Source organism: Solanum stenotomum, chromosome 6 (assembly GCF_019186545.1).
Source record: "Solanum stenotomum isolate F172 chromosome 6, ASM1918654v1, whole genome shotgun sequence".
Lineage (NCBI taxonomy): Eukaryota > Viridiplantae > Streptophyta > Magnoliopsida > Solanales > Solanaceae > Solanum > Solanum stenotomum.
In genome coordinates, this window is record NC_064287.1 from 50,504,106 (window position 1) to 50,526,628 (window position 22,523).

Below are 22,523 nucleotides of genomic sequence, written 5' to 3' on the forward strand. Positions count from 1 at the left end.
TAACTCAAGAACCCTAACTCTTCTCTTTCAAAAAGGGACAATAATGATCTAAAGATCATCCTAACTCAAAAATAAGAGCTCAAAATAAAAGATTGTGAAAGGACCAAAATGCCCTTAAATTTCCGGACGAAAAATCCTTTCCAACTGCCCAACTTCTACAGGTCATAACTCCCTCATACGGACTCGGAATCGAGCAAACTCGGCGGCGTTGGAAAGATCGTTCCAAGGGCTTCGCAACCATAACTGGAACTACTCCTAACTCATCCTGAGCTAGGAGTTACGACTACTCGAAGTTGGCCAAAAACTCATGATTTTCTACACTTAGCCAAATTTCCAGATTTCAAGCTCCTTCAAAGCCACTTCAAATTGTCGGACGTTACAGATTGCTAGGCCATACTCTTGGGTGCTAACATTCTCATTTCTCTAACATGTAGCAGAGTGGCATCACAACATTTTGGTGAACTCATAAGAAAATAGAAAAGGCTGAAACCATTCACTTCAGGATCCGTAAAATCTAATGACTTGCATCAAACCTCAAGGACTTCAATGAAAAATTTGTTCAATAGTTACATTGTGAGATGTATTTAGTTTACAATGAATGCAACAGCTGTTGGATGTTTTACAGAATCTTTATTAAACGAAATAACTCATAAAGAAATTACATGTGATATTCCAAATTGCTCCAGCTACAAACTCTGGTTACCCTGTTAAAGAATAACTCAATGGGCATTTTTTGAGTTGAATTTGAACGGATTACAATGGGTTGCACTAACAAATCAGCTGATCCATCAAAACTTTACTACAGTTAATGTTTGTGTGTGTGTGTGTCATGAAATGGTATTACAGTAAGCAAAATGACTATAGCACATTTGTGTTGACAAGTTGGGACTACAACCCTGTCATTATTTGGAAATCCATCATGGTTGAGTTCACCAGAGTTCAGCATTTTGTTAGAGCATGCCACGCTTTCTCAGTTTCTCCATAACTAATTGAACTTCATCAGCATCCACATTCTCTGGTCACAGTAAGTTTCTTCTCTTTCATATCAGTTTAAATTGATTCTATCCCTTACATATCGAAAAGACAAAAAAGATGAATCTATCTATTCGGTGTACTCAAAAAAAGGAAAGAAAGAAAAAAAAAAGTAGTATCTGGAAGAAAAACTAATCTTTTAAATGCCTTGGGTATGTCTTTTTCTGCAAGAAAACCAAGAGAAAAACCCAAATGTAAAACGAGGCCACCAGGTAAAGATAACAGTGAAAACAGTTCATAAAGTTTAAAGCCGTTATTTCTGATTCATCAATATCATGCAGAATAAAGCTTTTCCCAGTAGTGTACCTTGATGATGACGAGCTTGAAATTAGTATTTTGATTATCTTCGACTTGTGTTTCTTCTATATTCTTGGCTGACTTAACAACAGACTTGTTGGACATGTCTACCTCAATGTACTTGAGAGAAAGGATGTCCATGAAACAAGAAGGGATCTCCATAAGATCTTGACATCCATTCAAAACCAATTGTTCAAGGTTAGGAAAGGCATCATCGGCAACAATCCATTTCATCAAGGACAAATATTCTAGTTTCAAGATTTTGAGTTGAGGGAACATGCCATTGCTCACTTTCCATTCCCTATGATCACCAAATTCAAGGTCGCACAGTTTGAGTACCTCAAGGTGCTTGAGATGATCAACAGTTTCTGATAAGTACTGAGAATCCAAGTAAAAGCCAGAGAGTTTCAAGTATTTGAGATTTGGTGCAGAGATGCAAAATGGGATGGTTTTAAAGGCTTTTGATCGATAAAGCTTTAGTATTTCAAGCCGTATTGGAAAATTTAACACATGGTACTGAGGAGGGTATTCTAAACATTCAACTTCACATATCAGTTTTCGAAGATTAGGTGTTTTTCTCAGAATCAATTCTGCATCCTCAACACTAGAGAAATATGGAGTGGAAATGGTTTCCAAATCATAAAGTCTTGCAGAGTTCTCAAGTAATGCTTCTTCATTTTCTGGACTGAATTTAGGAATATGCAGATGTCTCAATTTAACCATATCCCAAATTGTACTAGGTAGTAATAGCGTGTTATGTCTCCCAACTGGTGTACTCTTTAATATAAGAGTTTCAAGGTTCCAAAGATTGGATATGCTTGAAGGAATTGAATTCTGTTCAATGGATGCAGATAAATACCTCAAATAAAAGAGCTCAGTTGGAATAAAATCAATAACAACCTGGTGCTCCAAATCCAATGCTTTTAGAAACTTAAAATTTAATAAAATGAGTGAAGTTGAAAAAGCAGGAGAGTATAAGTATGAGTCAGGATTCTTAAAAAGTACAGAGCCAACAAGTGAACAAGACGCACTCCATTCAACAAGATTATCCATTTCAGTGAAGGCCAAGTGAGCATGCTGCTTGTGAGAGTAAACAGCTTTGGTACTGATCTGATCCCTGTGAATATATCAATTAGCAAAATCATATCATTAATTTTCAAATATAACTTGAAATACTTGATTGATTGAAAGTAACACCACTTATCATATTACCGTTTTAACCATAGTAGAAAATTCTCCTCAGCTGCTCTTTCCTTGCAGAAGTCGAGTAATACATCATGAAGGCGACATGCTTTGACCTTACCATCTGAAATGGCCCTCTGAGTAACCATTACTAGATTTCTTCCAATAAGATTCTCCAAGTAACCTTCTGCTATATCCTCCAAGCTCCTACCTTCACTTCTTTTTATAAATGATTCTGATATCCATAACCTTATTAACCTCGAAATATTAATAACTCTATCCTCCAAAAATGCTCCAAAATAAAGGAAGCAAGACTTAAGATGACAGGGTAAAACATGATAACTTTTGTCTACAATGGCTCTTGAGTCATTGTGAATGTGGGTACCCAAATTGTTGGCTACTTGTTCCCAACATTCTACTTCCTTTTCCATCTCTGACAGAATACCAGCCACCAAAACAATTGAAAGAGGGAGTTGTCCACACATTTTTGCTATTCTTAGCCCAACATCTTTTAGGAGAGGAGAACTGCAGCTTTTTTCACCAAACACTTTCTTTTCAAGCAACTTCCAACTTTCATCTTCGTCAAACATACGGAGATGAAGGGGATCACTATGAACACTAGCATATTTGGCAACTTCATGATGTCTTGTTGTTAGAATGATTCTGCTTCTGTTATTGGCATCTGGAAAACAACCTCTTAAATCATCCCAAGCACTATTGTCCCACACGTCATCAACAAGGATAAGATACCTTCGGGACAATAAAGTTTTGCGAAGCTTATCAGCTAATTTATTCTCATTATGTTTTCTACGCGCAGAATCATCACCGACAGCATCACATAGCAAGGCCAATAACAATTCCTTATATGAATATACTTGAGACACACAACATTGTGCGCAAATATCAAAGTGAGAGACAACTGACCTGTCAGAATAGAGTCTGTTGGCCAAAGTCGTCTTACCTAGACCTGGCATGCCGTGAATTGAAATGACATCTTGCCCTTTGGTTCCATTCAGTAGTCGATTTCTTAAATTTTCTATGACATCCTTAAACCCCACAATTTCTTCATTCATCCTTGGTGTCCTTGCCAATTGTGATGATGTATGAGTAATGACAGTCTTCATTGTATCCTCAACCGTGTTCTTTTCCTGAATCTTTGCTTTGATACAAGTAATCTCCTCTATGATATCCAGGAGCCAACGCTCTAGGCACCAATGAGGAGCTACTTTATTAATACAACCATCAACTACATATTCCACCTCATATGCTTTCCTAATTATCTGTGTAGCACAATCTTCATTCAGTGTCTTGAGCTTATTGTGTGGCTCTTCTACAACAACCTTCAGGAAAGGTTGCATGCTCTCAAATTCCGTTTGAATAACATGGAGTTGATTCTTGAGGAAAGCAAGTGAATGGGAATAATGGCCTTGGAAATCCTTCAGGTTTTTCAATAGAGAATCGACATAGCCTAGTCCATGAACCTTTGACAAGTTACAATGAATTGCCTTTTGCATGACAAGGTAGACCCTCACCTTGATAGGCTCAATGTTTCTTGGAAGATCCAAACCAAGTGCTCGGTTCATATCATCCAATACTGTGTCTTCCTTCTCACCCTCAATATCATATAATGAGTAAATAAGAAGTCCGGCATCAAGAATAACAGAATCCATGTCTTGAAGATGAAATTCCAGATCTAGTATTGGCAGATGAATGAGATTGTCTCTTAGAAGGCAGAGCATCTCCTGAAGGTTTACCATTTGATCACTCAAACCAACCATCAGATTGTGTGTTGGAGTCTCCACAATGCCACTCTCAGCTGCATGCTTATTTTGAGCTTGTGGTATGGTGGACTTCAAAGCTTTCAGGACATCAATATAATTACTGTTGCGGCTGATGAAATCAGAAAGCAAACGACTGACTTCACTTGGAGCCAAGTCTTGATTTCCGTTTCCATATACTGGCAAATGCAACCACACAACGATTGCGATGTGGCTAGCCTCAATTAAAGCACGAGTATAAAAAGTAGTATGTCGGTATTGAGGCTCTATACATTTGTTTGAAACAAAGCAGACGAAAAATCTCAGTAACTTCAACTCCTTTGACACTTATTCTATTTGTTCCTTGGGTCCTGGAACAAAGAGCAACGAACATGGATCATTGATCTTGACTAGAACATTGAGATTCCCCACAACAGCATCGATGAATTCCATCACAAATTTGGGGCTATGAATATTGATATCATCATCATCCACCTTGTTGGATGCAAGTGGTGTTTTTGGAAAGGAGTATTTAGCTCTGAATTCTTGCTTAGTCTTCCAAATTACCTCCTTCCAGTATGCAAATCCATCATCTGAACAAGCATCTGGCCGGGTGTTAAGTAAGGTAGCACACAGCCTCTTGCAAATTACCTCCTTCCAGTATGCAAATGCATTATCTGAACCAGCATTCGGCCGGATGCATCTTAATGTAGCACACATCCTCTTGAAAATTTTTAGCATTTTTTGTGAGACATGTAGCATACCACATTCACTTGCAAAAGCAAAGTTCTGTAAATGGAGAAAACAATCAAGGAATTTTAATTCCCAAAGAAAGAAATTTATTCGATCCGGGTATTTTTGGGCTCGCAGTGATCTAAGGAAGCGATCTTTCAGATCAGACAATTCATTGTTGAAATACATCCTTGTGACACAAGAATCACACTGTTGTGGACTGGGAAAGAAGAGCAATTCAGATACAATACAAAGTACTCAGAGTATTGTATAGTTTCTTTATACAATACAAAGTCATTGTTGGCATACTATGATAAAGTTCATAGAATATTCAAAAGTATTTAAGGAAGGCAGACAAATAAAGTGAGAGGCAGCCAAACAAAATACAAAGTCATTGCTGGCATACTAAGATAAAGTGCCAAAGAATATTTAAAAGTATTTGTCAAGAAGTCTAAAAGGTGTTTTGTCTATTAAATTTTTTATTTATTTTGGAAAAAGGTTCAAATATGTCATCAAATTTTGAAAAAAGGCTCATTTATGACATTCGCTAAAAGTTTGGCTCATCTATGCATTGTCGTTTGAGAAAAGACTCACAATCATGCCAAACAACTTTTAACATTTTTCAATCGAGATTTTGGATCAAATGTACTCTTTTTGTTTCTTGCTCCTCAAGAACACCAAAAACACTTGACGAAGATCAAGAACTCCCAAATTTCCAACTTCAATTAACTATTAATTCGTGTTTACTGCTTGATATCATCAAAGTATATAGTATATATATACTTTGATGATATCAAAGAGTAAGAAACAGTGTTGCAGTAAAAACACTACTCAGTTACACTTACTCCTTGCTACCATTAGAGTGTATATATATATATAACTGTGATGGCATCAACGAGAAAGAGGCAATGTTTCAGTAAAAAACTGTTCAATTACTGCTTGATACTTTCAGAGTATATAGATACCATCAAAGTATATATATACTCCGATGGTATCAACAGTGGTTCAGTGAATAGAACAATGAGGCAGTTAGGTAAATAGTTTGGGATGTGAGTCCAATCAGGATAAATATATTGATTGAGTTGAGTCTAATTTACGTAAATACTTTGCCTAATGAGTCCAATTTGTGTATTTTTTCCTTTATTTTTTCTAATTTTGATTTGACACGTAGTTTAAGAATGTAACGAGAAACTTTTGAATCTTGTAGTCCTTAACTAAAATTATGTAGAATTTACCTAAAATATTCTTTAATCTTGTGGTCGTAAATATGTTAGGTGGAAAGTTAAAATTATAGAGTTACAAAAAAAATGAAAGATACATTCTTTCTGAAAAAGACCAAAAAAAAAAAAGTAAGACAAACAAACTAAAACATATGGAGGACGAGAGAGAGTTGCTCGGATGGTAAGCACCCTTCACTTCCAACCCGAAGGTTACGAGTTCAAGTCACCAAGGGAGCAAAAGGAGTGGGAGCTCCTAGAGAGGGTAAAAAAAAAAACATATGGAGTAATATATACTATTGTTTTCAAAGACCGATGTATTTTCCACGAAACTGTACTTACTAATCGCTTTACCTAAACATAAAATATCGTATTATACTACCTTCGTTCATTTTTAATTGTCATAATTTTCTTTTTTTAGAGTTAAACAATAAAAACTTTGACTAACATTTTAGGATGTATTTTTTTCATCATATTGATATGCAAAAAAACTGTAACTTATTGTATTTTTCGTATAGCTTTTGAATAGCTATATATTTTGTTTAAAATATCAAATTAATGTAATCTAATTTAATTTTGAAAATTAGTCAAATTAAATTTTAAAAAACATAACATGACAAATAAAAATGGACGGAGAAAGTATATATGTGTATTTTATTACTAATAAACAAAGACAATTACTTTATGCAAGCTGGTACCAACGAATGGATGGCTTAATAAATTAATTTGTTGAAAGACTTGGTTCAACAAAGAGTATACTTTAGTTTGTTCTAAGGCTTTTCGTCCGACTTTCCTCCCTATTTGGTTTTTTAAGTGTAAATTTGTATACCGAATATCAGATGATTTAAAATATCTTATCTTAGATGATATATGGGGTCGTTATTAGCTCTTCCATACATAAAGCACAATAACATCTTTATATATATTACTCTTTATTAGAAATGGCACTTGAGGGTGTACGAACACTGCTATATGCAGTTGTACTAGAAGTAGCAAAAATTGTACAATAAACTTGGGCCTATTTTGAGTTCAATGCCCACGTGTATGTATTTTGCCCTCCAATTTTCGACAGACACGTAATATATCTTTGTTTGTTTATTACCTTCTGCTGGTTTTCACTTACCGTCCCCAAATTTCTTGAGGCTTCTTTTCCTTTATATACATCTCTCTCTTTTCTCCTCAAAATTGATGCATTTCTTCCTCCAAATTAGTCTTGAAGAAGCTTGATCGAAGACTTGTTCGCATTTTCATTATTTTCGTCAGTTTATTTTTCTGAAATTTTTGAACAAATCGCAGTTGTAGTCGCAAGGCTATCCAAGAGAGCCTCTCTCTCTCTCTCACCCTAAGCCGGAAACTGAATACCAAGAAATTGTTCAAAATTCCCAATTTTTCTGGAACAAGCTTTAGCAATTCTCCGCTTCACTGCCTACCAATTTCAAGTTAGTCTAATTTTCGTTTTCTTTCTTTCTATTTTACGACTTCAAAAAGTATTTGGAACAGTTTACTCCTTGCATGTTACCGGCATCATAAAGTGGAATCTCTTTTGAGGTATAAAATAATAGGATAAGTAGAAAGTTGGTTTTTTTTTGTTATGAATTTGTAGTGTGTAAAACCTTTACATACAAGATAAGTCTGTCTCGGGTTGGACTGTTTGTGCCCTTAAGGTCCAAAAGTGAGATTTTTGCTCATTGCATCCGCTTCAAAGTTCTTTGAACATGAATGGTACTAGGACCAATTTTTAGTACTTTATTTGTACTGCTAATTTAGTGCTTCTCTTGTTGATTTAGTTTCCACTGTTTGCACATCACTTTTCATGTATGTCTTTTAATTATCGTTTGAAGTTTCTTGAATTTTGTGTTTTTCAGGAGACTCCAAATTGTGAAATGGCTATTCAAAACCATTAACTGCTAGCCCTAGCATTGTAGGGAAATAGTTGCTTCTAAGCTTATCCTTACTTTGTGGCATTGTTATGTATTAAGATTCCAATATCATGTTAAGCAAAATTGCACCTGTAGACATTATTATAGTGTCCATAACATGCTTATGTTATTTCATAAAGAAAGCGATCATGTTATATCAGTTCATACCTTTATAACATGCAAAAACTGCTTACTGGTTATAATCAGCATACTTGAAGTTCAAAAATTATCGAGAAATTTGATTTCATTTGAAATATCTTTCAACTTGCTTTTGATAACTCTAGATGAGTTAGAATTCACAGAAGAAAGAATTAATGATGACGATTTCAGATACTAAATTAGAAAGTTCAATGTGAAAATATTGTGTGTAATCTCCAAAACAAACTTGCTATGGAATTTTCACCATTGATTACATATTGTTGTTTAGTTTCTTTTACTCTCAAGCTGTTTTATAAATGAGAGAATGAAATACCGAAAACAACCATATGAATGCTGGAATTATATTATGTCCTCTTTCTCACGTAACAATTTTTTAAGAGCCCGATGATTATTTATATTAAAATGAAGTTTGTTTATATCAACAAGTACTCGAACTACTAATAATGATTAATTACTATTCAACAAATGTTCAATAGAATTATGAGTTCATTGCCACTGTGTATTACAGTTAATGAAAATGAATAGGATGTTTATGAAATTAATATGCAGATAGATAGCTACTTTTGGGAGGAGGCAAATCACAACTCACAAAAATGTAAGTGGTATGATTAAGCCCATTATAATTGACTCTGCTATTGAGAATTCCGAAATTTGAAAAAACTACTTTATTTTTAAATTTGAACCTAAGCTTGATCATTCTCCAAAGATCATATTTTCGCAAACGTTTTAAGCTTCGAGTTTGACAGATGAGATAAATCTATCTTTTGGAGTAAATTCCGGCATATTAGACTCACTAAATAGTATCATCTCTTAATTGCAGCCTTATTTTAGGATTTACTATCTTAAATGTTAGAATCAATGCTTCACAAGATTTGGGTTTCCTGCTTCGAAGGTATGTCTACAGTTTTCTTCAATTTTTCTGTTACTTTGCACCTCTCACTCACTTCTGAAAATTGGATGACTCTTGGTTGAGTTTATCACGGCCTTGCTTTATTAATAATAACATTTTTTTGTGTTTATAATTCTTTTAAACGTAATTTCTTCATGAAATTTTGACTTTAATGTAATTGTACTCGATTTGCATATGTGATCTCTTCAATGAATTTTATCTTTGTTATTATCTAACTAGTGTCTAACTAAATTATCCTGCTGAAAATTTAAGGTGAAAAATTGACGTGTAAAATTAAATCGTCCCGAATATGCACTCAAGATGTTTGATGATGTGTCCGATTATCTTATTTAAAATAGTCTTTGTCCTTTTTAGATTCTAGCAGGGAAATCTCTAGGACAACTGATGATCGTGCCCGAGTCTGAGGCCAACTACCATTCAAGATTTGAATTATCTTATTGCTAATGCAAGGTATCATTTTCTGCCACAATTCTGTACTGCATTTTCTGTGTGAAAACATGTGAAGTACCAACACAGTTCTTGTGAATTTGTTAAGGAACACCTTTTCAGTTCAAGTATGTTTTAAGATATGTTGCATTTCATTTCTAAGAGGGCCCTGGAAACAAAAAAAGATTGTGTAAAATAATTATTCGACATAGAAGGGAATAGGAATAACATCAGTGCCATTTGGCGAATTTTGGCACTTTCACTTTATTTTAAGCTCTCAATTTTGAGAAGCTTCTTGAAAGTTTAAATAAATCTAAATAGAACGTAGCTTCTCACTGGTCATATCAGGGATCGGGTATATCATGACAACTTCGTCAGGAAAAATTGTGTCTTCCACAATGAAATCTGATAAGTGAAATATTGAGCAAGTGTTTACATCATATTCTTCTGTAAATTGTCTTAGCTATGATGGTGGTGTGCATATGTCAGGGCAACCACATATTCTATATATTTTAGACTGTAGTATTAAATTACGTAGGTTGTTAAATATCTTTTAAGATGCAACGTTAATATTTTTACCTATTTCATAGGATACTACAAGAATTATCCCATCATGTACTATGCAGTTTTGACTTTACATCTTGTAGTATTCTGTAAAATTTGCAGGTCCGTTGTGTGATGTTCTTTTATATTCTGATGTGTGATTCTATAAGAATTCTCTTTGTGTGTGTTGCTTCGTATTAGTAATTAAGTACCTATTCAAAGGTAGCTGGTGGCTATGAACCTGAATGTAGATATAAATACATATCATGTTTCTTAATTACAAAGTATTGTTTTATCCTACGTTGTTTGGACTCTCCAAAAATGTTGTTGCATCTTTGTTGGATCCTCCAAAAACGCACTACTTTTGAAGGATCCGACACACACCCGATGACATTTTTAAAGAGTCCGAGCAACATAAATTTTACCCATCATAAATAAAAGTTAATGAAGATTCCCATAATACTACCATATTGATGTTAAATATTGATCTTGATATATTATGTGCTGAATTGGAAGACTCCACAAGAGAAAAACATGTGAGACGATCAATATAATTGGAACACCTTCAATGGTGGTAGTTGGATATGTTATGACACTTCTTGGTCTCGTTGACTCAATTTTAATTGAGCTCGACATGTCAATGAAGAGTTGAAGAGGTTCTACAGGAACGGGAGCAAGTCCAAGGAAGAGGCTATTATGAAGCACTCCTAGAATATATGAGGTTGATGAATAAAGAAGATATACATGCACAGTTGAAGAAACTGAACAACTATGCTCGTGTCATCCATGTGTTGACATTTCAAGATTTTTTTTGGCTGACACATTACAGTAGATTGGATTTTAATTTATGAAAACAAAATATATCCCTGCTTGACTTGGTGGTACCTTCTTTATACAGAGTTTGTCTTGAAGATGAGGTTGTAATGTTCATTAATCTTCCTTCTTCAGTTGATTTATTTTTATGTGAAATATTTCATGATGAGAAGATATGCATAAATCTACAGTTGACCAACTAACCAGGATATAGAAAAAAATGCATAGCTTTACTGGGCTGAAGAAGAAGGAATAAGCTCAGTAAAATTTCCAACATTTCTGAATGAGACTTTGACTGCACAATGTCACTTAACTTTCATGTTGTCTGTTGGAGAAGAGACAATTATTATTCAAGAATAAATGTGAGTTCTATTTCTAAGCCCTTTAAGTACATTCCAAATTATTTTTCGCACCCTTTAAATTTTGTGTCCCTGTAATAGATTTTCTGTGAAAAAAGAGTTGTCGAATTGTAGTTTGTATAATAATAATGACTGCTAACTGATTTTATGTGTTAATTGAGCTCCTCTAAAGGGCCCTAAGAGATTTAGACATGAGTGTACTTCTACTATGAGAAGACTGTTTTAACTTGTTTTTGTTTTTATTTGTTGCTTATTTTGTTTTTTTATAGAACATACAAAGTTTATTATGTTTGTGCAGTTTATATGTCATAGGACCGAATAGTAAGAGCTACAACTCTGAAGTAGTATAGTTTGTTTGGTCATTTTGGGTTTAGGTGCTTTGTTTGTATGAGATTGTCAATCTCTTACTTTGACATTGTGAAATTGTACAGGTCTATGTCATGATTGAGAAAGAACTAATAGCACATAAATGGTTATGAGATGAGGATGGAAGCAAAAGTTAATAGTATGATACATGCTATGTGATCTTTTATGATTTTGTAATTTATGTTGATTGTTTGTCCTAGCTTGCTTTTGCAAGAGTTTCTTAATGGTTTATTACTAGATCAAAAGCTGATTTATGCGGGTAGAAGGTGAATTTGACTCCGCGGTGCTGCTTTCATTTGATGTTTTTTTTTCTTTTGTGTAAAGAGCTGAAACAATGTAGTGTTTCTATGGAACTTGATTGTCTAAGTTCAGTTTTATAAGTCATTATATATTGGTGTAGTTTTGTTTTGGATATGTGCAATGCCTATATTACTTGGGAAGGCATTCTCCAGTGTAATTAAGTACTTATGCGACCTACTTTTACATTAACGTAGTGGCATTATGTTTTCTTTTCGACAACTTCCCCATTTTTTACATCAAATGACTGCAAAGCAACTATTACTTTAAAATATTAAATGTTGGAGCACGGGCCATGCCCCTCTAGTATATATATATAGTCCAGTCCCCTTTGGAAAAAAGACAAATGTTTATATGCATTATTGGATCTTAATCTTTTTAACTTAAACCTCTCTAGTTCTCAAAGGGACATATCTATATACTAGATATAGGACCCCGTGCCAACACGGGGCCCAATAAATATTATTTTTTTATTTTAATTTATGTCATATTATGGAATTTGAGAAGTTATTGAAATTTTTATATGATTTTAAAAATATTTTAAATTTTTAGCTATTGTGATTTGTAGTACTTTTTTTTAACATAATTTTGAAAATAATATTTATTACTCTGTTTGTTCTAATTTATGTGGCACACGCAGAATTTCAAATATTAACCTTTTTTTATATGTCTCTTTAATATACTAAGTTGTTAATTATTGTATTTTATAGTACATTTTGAACCTAATTTTTTAATAATATATGTTATTTGCCATGTCCCAATTTATGTGGCATTAATTGATAGATTTGTTGGAGTCGAGAGATTTATTTTGTTAATTATTGTAATTTATAGTTTCTTTTTCGTCAATTTCAAACAATATATGTTGTTAATTGATAGAATACTTTTAATGTAATTTTTTTAAAAAAATATGTGTGACTGTCCATGTCCCAATTTATGTGGCACATGTAAAGTTTTGACAATTAACCAAAATTTTAATACATTTAAAAAAATATTTTTAAGTCGTTAAATTTTAAGTAATTTAAATTGTTGTATTATTTATTACAATTTATAATGCTTTTAAAGTAGTTTAAATATTGTACTATTTATTATGATTTATAACACTTTTTTTTTAAATTTATGTCATATTATGGAATTTGAGAAGTTATTGAAATTTTTATATGATTTTAAAAATATTTTAAATTGTTAGCTATTGTGATTTGTAGTACTTTTTTTTAACATAATTTTGAAAATAATATTTATTACTCTATTTGTTCTAATTTATGTGGCACATGCAGAATTTCAAATATTAACCATTTTTTATATGTCTCTTTAATATATTAAGTTGTTAATTATTGTATTTTATAGTACATTTTGAACCTAATTTTTTAATAATATATGTTATTTGCCATGTCCCAATTTATGTGGCATTAATTGATAGATTTGTTGGAGTCGAGAGATTTATTTTGTTAATTATTGTAATTTATAGTTTCTTTTTCGTCAATTTCAAACAATATATGTTGTTAATTGATAGAATACTTTTAATGTAATTTTTTTAAAAAAATATGTGTGACTGTCCATGTCCCAATTTATGTGGCACATGTAAAGTTTTGACAATTAACCAAAATTTTAATACATTTTTAAAAAAAAAATTAAGTCGTTAAATTTTAAGTAATTTAAATTGTTGTATTATTTATTACAATTTATAATGCTTTTAAAGTAGTTTAAATATTGTACTATTTATTATGATTTATAACACTTTTTTTTAAATTTATGTCATATTATGGAATTTGAGAAGTTATTGAAATTTTTATATGATTTTAAAAATATTTTAAATTGTTAGCTATTGTGATTTGTAGTACTTTTTTTTACATAATTTTGAAAATAATATTATTACTCTCTTTGTTCTAATTTATGTGGCAAGTGCAGAATTTCAAATATTAACCCTTTTTTAAATGTCTCTTTAATATATTAAGTTGTTAATTATTGTATTTTTTAGTACATTTTGAACCTAATTTTTTTTAATAATATATGTTATTTGCCATGTCCCAATTTATGTGGCATTAATTGATAGATTTGTTAGAGTCGAGAGATTTATTTTGTTAATTATTGTAATTTATAGTTTCTTTTTCGTCAATTTCAAACAATATATGTTGTTAATTGATAGATTTTTTGGAGTGAACTATTTTTTTTTATTAATTATTGTAATTTATTGTTTCTTTTTTGTCAATTTCAAACAATATATGTTTATTATATAATCCATTTTATGTGGTACCAATAGAGTTTAGAGAGTCAATTAATTTTTTTATATAAGTTTTAAATAATTAAACTGTTAATTATTGTAATGTATAGTATTATTTATATTATTTTTAAATATATTTAAATATTATATGTTAGGTTTTTTATCCTAATTTATATGGCATTGATAGAATTTAAAAGTGTCAAATAATTGTTAATTATTGTAATAGATAATATGGAGCATTTAAGTCATTTATAGTATAGTAATTAATATATAATATGTAGTATTTAAGTGGAAGGTGGTGGGGCCCACTTATATAGCTTGATAAATATATTGGATATTAGTAGTGATTTATAGTATAGTAATTAATAATATATAATATGTAGTATTTATGTGGAAGGTGGTGGGGCCCACTTATATATTTTATAAATATATTGGACATTTGTAGTGATCTTATTGGTACAATGGTAGTAATTCCTAGAGTCTTCTATAATATAGTAATGAAATAATAAGTCTCCCAGCTTGATATCTTGACTAAATTGAGGAAGAAGAATAGGTAATCGTTCAAGTATATGAAATTTCAGTATATATATATATATATATATCTTAAACAATTTTTTCCTTGATTTGAATACAAGGGGAACGAATTTCAGAAATTTAGATTAGAATTTTTTTGAGAAGAAAGAGGGGAAGAGCACTAATTTTTTTCCTAAAAATGATTTTTTTTTTCACTTTCACCTTATTCTATATTATAATTTATTTTTATTATTTTTAAAATCTAGGTGTATTTATTTTAGTTAGTTGGCAGCAACTGAGTGGTTCACTTATCCACGTCAGAACATTTGTATATCATGCGTTTTGCCTGAAATACTCGAGTGTTTTTTTTTTAAATTTTGGATAGTTAAAGTGTCTCTTTGTGCACTATCAAAAGTTAAAAATCAAACTTATAAGTTGAAGTCAAGTTAAGGATCCTATTTATGTATTACGCCGAATATTATTTTCTATGTTCCAATTTATGTGATGTACTTTCCTTTTTCTAATCTGTAAAAAGAAATGACAAATGTCTATATATGAGGCGATAACAAATATTCACATACACTTGAATACTCGTATTAATTTCAAGATGATGCAAGATGTTTGGACTGATCAGTTGGGTCCAACCATTGCAGCAATCAGCTGAACTGTTCTCCTCAAGAAAACAGTGGTCATAGGTATACAGATAAACTTGTGAAAAGACGTAGATTCCACTTGAATTTGTTTCGAAAAATCAGTTACAAACTTAAATTATCACGATGATCTATTGCACACCTTTACTACTTAAAAATGAATTTATTTACTCCCTAAAACTGATGTGGCAAAATAATAAAAATAAATAAAAAACTAGCGCGTCAGAAACAGGGCAGACTCAATAAGATTGGGGGACTGAAGCGAAATTTAAGAGATTTTTAGCTTTTTTTAGATGCGAAGTCATTGACTACTATTTTATAATAGATTTTTTTAATAATTCATTTTTAATTGATAATATAGCTAACTCATTCAATCTCTCTTGAGACATTGTTGATTTTAAATAAGATTTAATCAATTTTAGTTTCAAAAAAATTCTTTGGGCTGAGACAACGGTTACAAGAACAATTAACATTATTCTATAAGCAATATTTATATTTTGAAAAAAATCAAGTCTTTTTATTTCATTGAGTATTTTCATTACATCATTATCTTCCACGTATATTATTTCTCTTAACACTTTTAATTCAAAAAATAAATTTAAATCATCAATATCAAAATAACTATTATGTGTTAAAGAAAATTTAAGGTTAAAACAATTTTTTTAAAAATTCTCTTCATCTAGTGATCTCAATTTACCACTAAATAAGAAACCAAAAATATTTTCATATGCTTCAATTCTATTTTGAAGTGAAAAAATACCTTGATCTACTATATATATATAGTAATCAACTCTAATTTCAAGGGACTTTGTGATTTTGTTATCAATATTTTCATCAAACTGTTTCTTACAAAATTCAGGTTCTATATTTATTTCATATGCAATTTTCTTAGTAGAAATCATAGCATGCACAGTACATATAATTTTTTTAAAAAAATAATATTTATAAGTAAAGAAAAATTAAAAATGGGGCCCCTAAAAATATGAGTCCCCAAGCGGTGGCTTTAGTGGCTTAGGGGTTGAGACGACCTTGGTCAGAAAAAATTAAAGTTTAAAAAAATTAAAAAATCAAAATCTTCCTTCCCCTTCCATTACCCTCTTCTTCTTCATTCTTTAATTTTCATCACAATACTGGTGTTATTGGTTGTGGTTATTTGTTGGTTGTTCAGATCTGGAAGTGTGGGGCTCTTTGGAACTTCATTGGAGCCATGGCTGAAGCTTTGAGCTTGCCAACGCACCTAGAAAAGAAATCAAAATAATAAGATCGCAAAGGGATAAGGTAATGAGGTCTGATTTGGTGTTTTTCGGTGATTGATTTGAATTTTGAGTGACTGTTTTGTGGTGGTTTAGGTGATTGTTTGGTGGCTAATGGTTTGTCAGAAAGAAGAACGAATGGAGTTGTGGAGGTGGGCTTATAGTGGTGATGGGTTGGTTGTTCTTCGCCGGAGAAGACAAAGAAAATCGTGATATAAATCAAATGAATGATTTTTCCGATAAGATTAGAGATAAAGTGGGTGAGATTTAGTGATAAAGAAGATATAATTATTAGAGAATTTTAATAATTAATTACAGATTAATTAGTGTAAAATAGAGTTAACAAAAAGAATGTTAATTAATAAAGAAAAGAAAACAAAAAAAAAATAAGAATTATAAAATCTGACGTGGTATTGACATAGTGCTTATGTGGCAGCAAGTGTAATACACTACATGCTGTGAGAGTGGTGTTACACGTCTCAGGGTGGTATTAAATTCAGTTTAAAATAGTAAATGTGTGTAATATGTTGTCATAATAGTTTAAGTGTGTAACTGACTTTTCGAAACAAGTTTAGAGGGGAATTTATGTCTTTTCCTTTATTTCTACTCTTATATGCACATTATTTTGAATGTGATGGGTGGTTTGAGCGGTGCAAAGCTTAGCAATTGAAAGGTACCTACAAGTGAAACAAGTCACCTAACATGTTTCTTAAACAGACCGTAAGTGCAAAAGATAAAGAAGACTTCACTTTTACATGGAAAACACCCCACTCATAAGGATGTAAAAAAAATAGGCATAATACATATATTGACCCCTAAACTTGGCTTCAAATTTTAACTTTGTAAGTGCACAAATAGGCACTTTAACTATCCAAAACTTAAACAAAAAAACACTCGGATCCTACCTGGCAAAATGCGTGAAATACACTCAAATTAGGCGCGTCAGATGTAAAAATTCAGCGGGTCAACAGTAAAAAAAGCATTGAAAGGACAATTAAACCCTTTTTATATTCTTTTCAACAATTTTCCCCTCTTTTTTGCATTATTTGTTGTTTACTACAAAATGCAAGTGACATTTAATAAAAAATTTTGTTATTACGAAAAAAAATTATAATGAAGTTTTTTTTTGGCAAGAAGGAAAAAGGAACACGTGTAGTACTAAATTTTTTTTTTGAGATTCAATCAATTTTTTTTGTCTTTGAAATATTTCTAGCTGTTAATTACTGTAATTTATAGTACGAAATTTTCAAATAATATATATTATTTCATTTGTCCGAATTTATGCGTCACCGGTAAAATTTGAAGAGTCAATCAGATCTTTTATATATTTTTATATCTTTTAAATATTTAAGTAATTAATTATCGTGATTTATAATATTTTATACAATTATTTAGTATGGTAAAAGAAATTTAAAAGAAACACGCATCCTTCAATAGTAAAATATGGGTCCCCCTTTTTTTTTACAGGTTGACCTCCTGCCTGTATAGTCTTTTTTTGTCCAGAAGGAAAAAGGAACACGTGTCGACCCCAAGGTCCTCTCTATTCCCGCTTATTATATTATATACTAGTGATGAAGAGCCCGTGCTAATAATTAATTTAAAAGTTAATTTTTAATTGACGTTAAATAAATAGTTTTAAATTTTAAATTTGAATAAATTTTATATATTTATATGGTAGTAAATGTTCATGTTAACTCTAAAATGAATACATCACTATTAATAAAGCTTGAAGTTTAAAGAAAAATCCTTAAATGACCAAAATAACCCTTAAACTCAATTTTAATCACAAAAAGCATACATGTCCACGGTGTGGTGGCTGATTCATCAACTAATTTTTTGTATGTTTTTTCAAAAATATTTTAGTTGCTAATTTGTTATAATTTATAAAAATCATTAACGTCATTTTCGAATAACTTATAGTATTGTTAACTTTCAATAATATATATTGTTCCATCTATTCAAATTCATGTGTCACCAATAGAATTTCAAGAGTCAACAAAAAATTTTCTAAAAAAAATATATTTTAATTATGATTTATAGTACTTTTAAATATAACGTATAGTGTGTTTGTAGGCTCTTATTAGATTGAAAAAATATTTTAAATTAGTAATTATTGTAATTAATAGTGTATATTACGTAATTTTCAAATTTGTAATAAATTTTTTTAAATATTAAGTCTAATAATTTATAGTATCTTAAATGTAATCTTTGAATACACATAAATTAAAAAAAGAAATAAGACAAATAAATTATAAATTGAATAATTGACATTTTCAAATATTAATTTACCACAAAATGAAAGTGAAGGAAGAAGTTGTGAGGCAAAAATAAAGAGAAGGGAATGGAATTAGTGAGGTGGGGTCCATATCCATTAAAATAAATGCATGGCAAATTAAAAAGGTGTCAAATAGACAGGAAAACGGGCCCACATGCATTGAATAGTTGGCAGCCATTGAGTGGGTCACTAATACACGTGGCAGCGCTTGCATTTCACGCTTTTGGCTCCAAAAATCGCGTGTTTATTTATTTAAAGGTAGGATAGTTAAAGTGCCTATTTGTGCATTATGAAAGTTGGAGGTCAAAGTTAAAATTTGAAGCCAAGTTTAGGGGCCAATATATGTATTATGCCAAAAAAAAAACATGACTTGTACTTGGCCCAAACTTTACTCGACACAATGAGCCAGCAACAACTTAAGTTTACAAACTCAGTAACCTAAGTAATTAGCTCTTATTCCTATAACTACACAAACCTCCCAAGGTTTATATTCCCAAGTCTTTGAGTTACCCCAACTTGAAGACAATGATATCCATCATGGTTGAGTTCACCAGAGCTCAGCATTTCGTTACAGCATGCCACGCTTTCTCAGTTTGCTCACAACTAATCGAACTTCATCAGCATCCATATCTCCAATCACAGTAAATTTCTTCTCATTCTTATCAATTGCAATTGATTGTATCCCTTTCATATCAAAAAGGCAAAAAATATGAATCAATTCATTTGGTGTACTAAAAAAAAAAAAGGAAAGAAAGAAAAAATAATCAGTACCTTGAAGAGAGACTAATCTATCAAATGCCTTACTTATCTCTTTTTCATTAGATGTATCGAATTTCAACACCATTTTCTGCATGAAATACTAGAGAAAATCCAAATGTAAAATGAGGCCACGCGCAGTTAAAGATAACAGTGAAAACAGTAATAAAGTTGAAAACTGTTATTTCTGATTCATCAAATTCATACAGAATAAAGCTTTTCCCAGTAGTGTACCTTGATGATGACGGGCATGAAATTAGTATTTTGATTATCTTCGACTTGTGTTTCTTCTATACTCTTGGCTGACATAACAACAAACTTGTTGGACATGTCTACCTCAATGTAATTGAGAGAAAGGATGTCCATGAAACAAGAAGGGATCTCCATAAGATCTGGACAATCATGCAAGACCAATTGTTCAAGATTAAGAAAGGCATCATCGGCTACAATCCATTTCATCAAGGACAAATTTTCTAGTTTCAAGATTTTGAGTTGAGGGAACTTGCCATTGCTAATTTCCCATTCCCTGTAATCACCAAATTCAACGTTGTACAGTTTGAGAACCTCAAGGTGCTTGAGATGATCAGCAGTTTCTGATAAGTACTGAGAATCCAGGTAAAAGCCAGAGAGTTTCAGGTATTTGAGATTTGGTGCCGAGATGCAAAGTGGGATGGTTTTAGAGGCTTTTGATCGGTAAAGCTTTAGTATTTCAAGCCTTATTGGAAAATTCAACACATGGTACTGATGGGGGGTATTCTACGCACTCGACTTCACATATCAGTTTTCGAAAATTAGGTGTTTTTCTCAGCATCAATTCTGCATCCTCAACACGAGCGAAATATGGATTGGAAAGGGTTTCCAAATCATCAAGTTTTGGAGAGTTCTCGAGTAATGCTTTTTTATTTTCAGGGCTGAAGTTAGGAATATACAGATATCTCAATTTAACCATATCCCAAACTGTACTAGGTAGTAATAGTGTCTTAGCTGATGTACCCTTTAATATAAGAGTTTCAAGGTTCCAAAGATTGGATATGCTTGAAGGAATTGAATTCTGATCAATGAGCGCAGAGAAATACCTCAAGTAAGGGAGCTCAGTTGGAATAAAATCAATAACAACCCGGTGTTCCAAATCCAGTACTTTAGAAACTTGAAATGTGGTAAAATGTGTGAAATTTCAAAAGCATGAGAGGATAAGAGACTACGGATGAAGTATGGGCCATAATTCTTAAAAAGTACAGAGCCAACAAGTGAGCCAGACGTACTCCATTCTAAAAGATTATCCATTTCAGTTAAGGCCAAGTGAGTATGCTGCTTGCGAGAGTAAGCAGCTTTGGTAATCTGATCCCTGTGAATATATCAATTAGCAAAATCATAACATTAATTTTCAAATATAACTTGAAATACTTGATTGATTGAAAGTACCATTACTTATCATATTACCGTTTTATCCAAAGTAGAAAATTCTCCTCAGCTGCTCTTTCCTTGCAGAAGTCGAGTAATACATCATGAAGGCGACATGCTTTGACCTTACCATCTGAATCGGCCCTCTGAGTAACCATTACTAGATTTCTTCCAATAAGATTCTCCAAGTAACCTTCTGCTATATCCTCCAACCTCCTGCCTTCACAACTTTTTATAAATGATTCTGATATCCATAACCTTATTAACCTTGAAATATCAATCACTCTATCCTCTAAAAATGCTCCAAAATAAAGGAAGCAAGACTTAAGATGACAGGGTAAAACATGATAACTTTGGTCTACAATGGCTATTGAGTCATTGTGAATGTGGGTACCCAAATTGTTGGCCACTTGTTCCCAACATTCTACTTCCTTTTCCATCTCTGACAGAATACCAGCCACCAAAACAATTGAAAGAGGGAGTTGTCCACACATTTTTGCTATTCTTAGCCCAAAACCAAGCTTCCGGTTGATATCCTCCAACGTTGTGTCTTCCTTCTCCCCCTTCATATCATAGAATGAGTAAATAAGAAGTCCAGCATCAATAATAACAGAATCCATATCTTGAAGATGAAATTCCAGATCTAGTATTGGCAGATGAATGAGATTGTCTTTTAGAAGGCAGAGCATCTCCTGAAGGTTAGCCATTTGATCACTCAAACCAACCATCAGACTGTGTGTCGGAATCTCCACAATGCCACTCTCAGCTGCATGCTTCTTTTGAGCTTGTGGTATGGTCGACTTCAAAGCTTGCAGGACATCAATATAAATATTGTTGCGGCTGATGTCTGGCTGAATGGACTTAATCTTCTTTTCCATGAAATCAGAACGCAAACGACTGACTTCAGTTGGAGCCAAGTCTTGATTTCCGTTGTCATGGACGACTGGCAAATGCAACCAGACAACCATTGCAATGTGGCTAGCCTCAATTAAAGCATGAGTATAAAAAGTAGTATATCGGTATCGAGGCTCTATACATTTGTTTGAAACAAAGCAGACAAAAAATCTCAATAACTTCAACTCCTTTAACACTTGTTCTATTTGTTTCTTGTGTACTGGAACAAAAAGCCACGAATATGGATCATTGATCTTCACTAGAACATTGAGGTTCTCCACAAAAACATCGATGACTTCCATCACAAATTTGGGGCTAACATCATCCACCTTGTTGGCTGCAAGTGATGTATTTGGAAAAGAGTATTCAGCTCTGAATTCTTGCTTAGCTTCCAAATTACCTCCTTCCGGTAGCCAAATGAATCCAAAGTAACCCTAACTTCTTCAAGATACAGACTCTTCATACTTAAGTTCCTCTTCCAGTATTGTATTCCTGAATCTGGACAAATGTTAAGTATTCTACTTTTCAAAATTTCTATCATTTTCTGTGAGACA

At 32.1% G+C, this 22,523-nt stretch overlaps 3 protein-coding genes and 1 long non-coding RNA gene across 4 annotated transcripts in view; 1 reads left to right on the forward strand and 3 right to left on the reverse strand.

Annotated features, from left to right (window-relative positions):
• Positions 1-22,523, reverse strand: part of LOC125868246 (putative late blight resistance protein homolog R1B-23) — a 94,665-nt gene that overhangs the window by 54,943 nt on the left and 17,199 nt on the right. Inside the window, 6 exon segments of the mRNA XM_049548875.1 lie at positions 19,449-19,602; positions 19,690-19,777; positions 19,909-20,424; positions 20,426-20,817; positions 20,820-21,019; positions 21,115-21,333. Coding sequence (XP_049404832.1) covers positions 19,487-19,602; positions 19,690-19,777; positions 19,909-20,424; positions 20,426-20,817; positions 20,820-21,019; positions 21,115-21,333 — 1,531 coding nt within the window. The 3' untranslated portion in view covers positions 19,449-19,486.
• LOC125868855 (putative late blight resistance protein homolog R1B-14) lies at positions 1,306-4,268 on the reverse strand. Its single transcript, XM_049549428.1, has 2 exons — positions 2,542-4,268; positions 1,306-2,446 (listed from the first exon to the last, which is right to left on the reverse strand). The coding sequence occupies exons 1-2, from the start codon at positions 4,266-4,268 to the stop codon at positions 1,306-1,308; spliced, it is 2,868 nt and encodes a 955-aa protein (XP_049405385.1).
• LOC125868251 (putative late blight resistance protein homolog R1B-17) lies at positions 4,474-5,248 on the reverse strand. The gene has a single exon (XM_049548878.1). The coding sequence runs from the start codon at positions 5,187-5,189 to the stop codon at positions 4,617-4,619; it is 573 nt and encodes a 190-aa protein (XP_049404835.1). The 5' UTR covers positions 5,190-5,248; the 3' UTR covers positions 4,474-4,616.
• Positions 7,355-12,125, forward strand: LOC125868264 (uncharacterized). The gene is made up of 6 exons (XR_007446722.1): positions 7,355-7,656; positions 8,845-8,890; positions 9,116-9,187; positions 9,560-9,655; positions 11,179-11,349; positions 11,778-12,125. It is a non-coding gene; the product is annotated as an uncharacterized LOC125868264 (long non-coding RNA).

Coding starts and splice junctions, on each gene's coding strand:
- LOC125868251 (XM_049548878.1), bottom strand. CDS start 5,189: ATGTATTTCAACAATGAATTGTCTGATCTGAAAGATCGCTTCCTTAGA.
- LOC125868855 (XM_049549428.1), bottom strand. CDS start 4,268: ATGGTAAACCTTCAGGAGATGCTCTGCCTTCTAAGAGACAATCTCATT. Junction 2,447..2,541: donor TTTCTACTATGGTTAAAACG/GTAATATGATAA, acceptor ATATATTCACAG/GGATCAGATCAGTACCAAAG.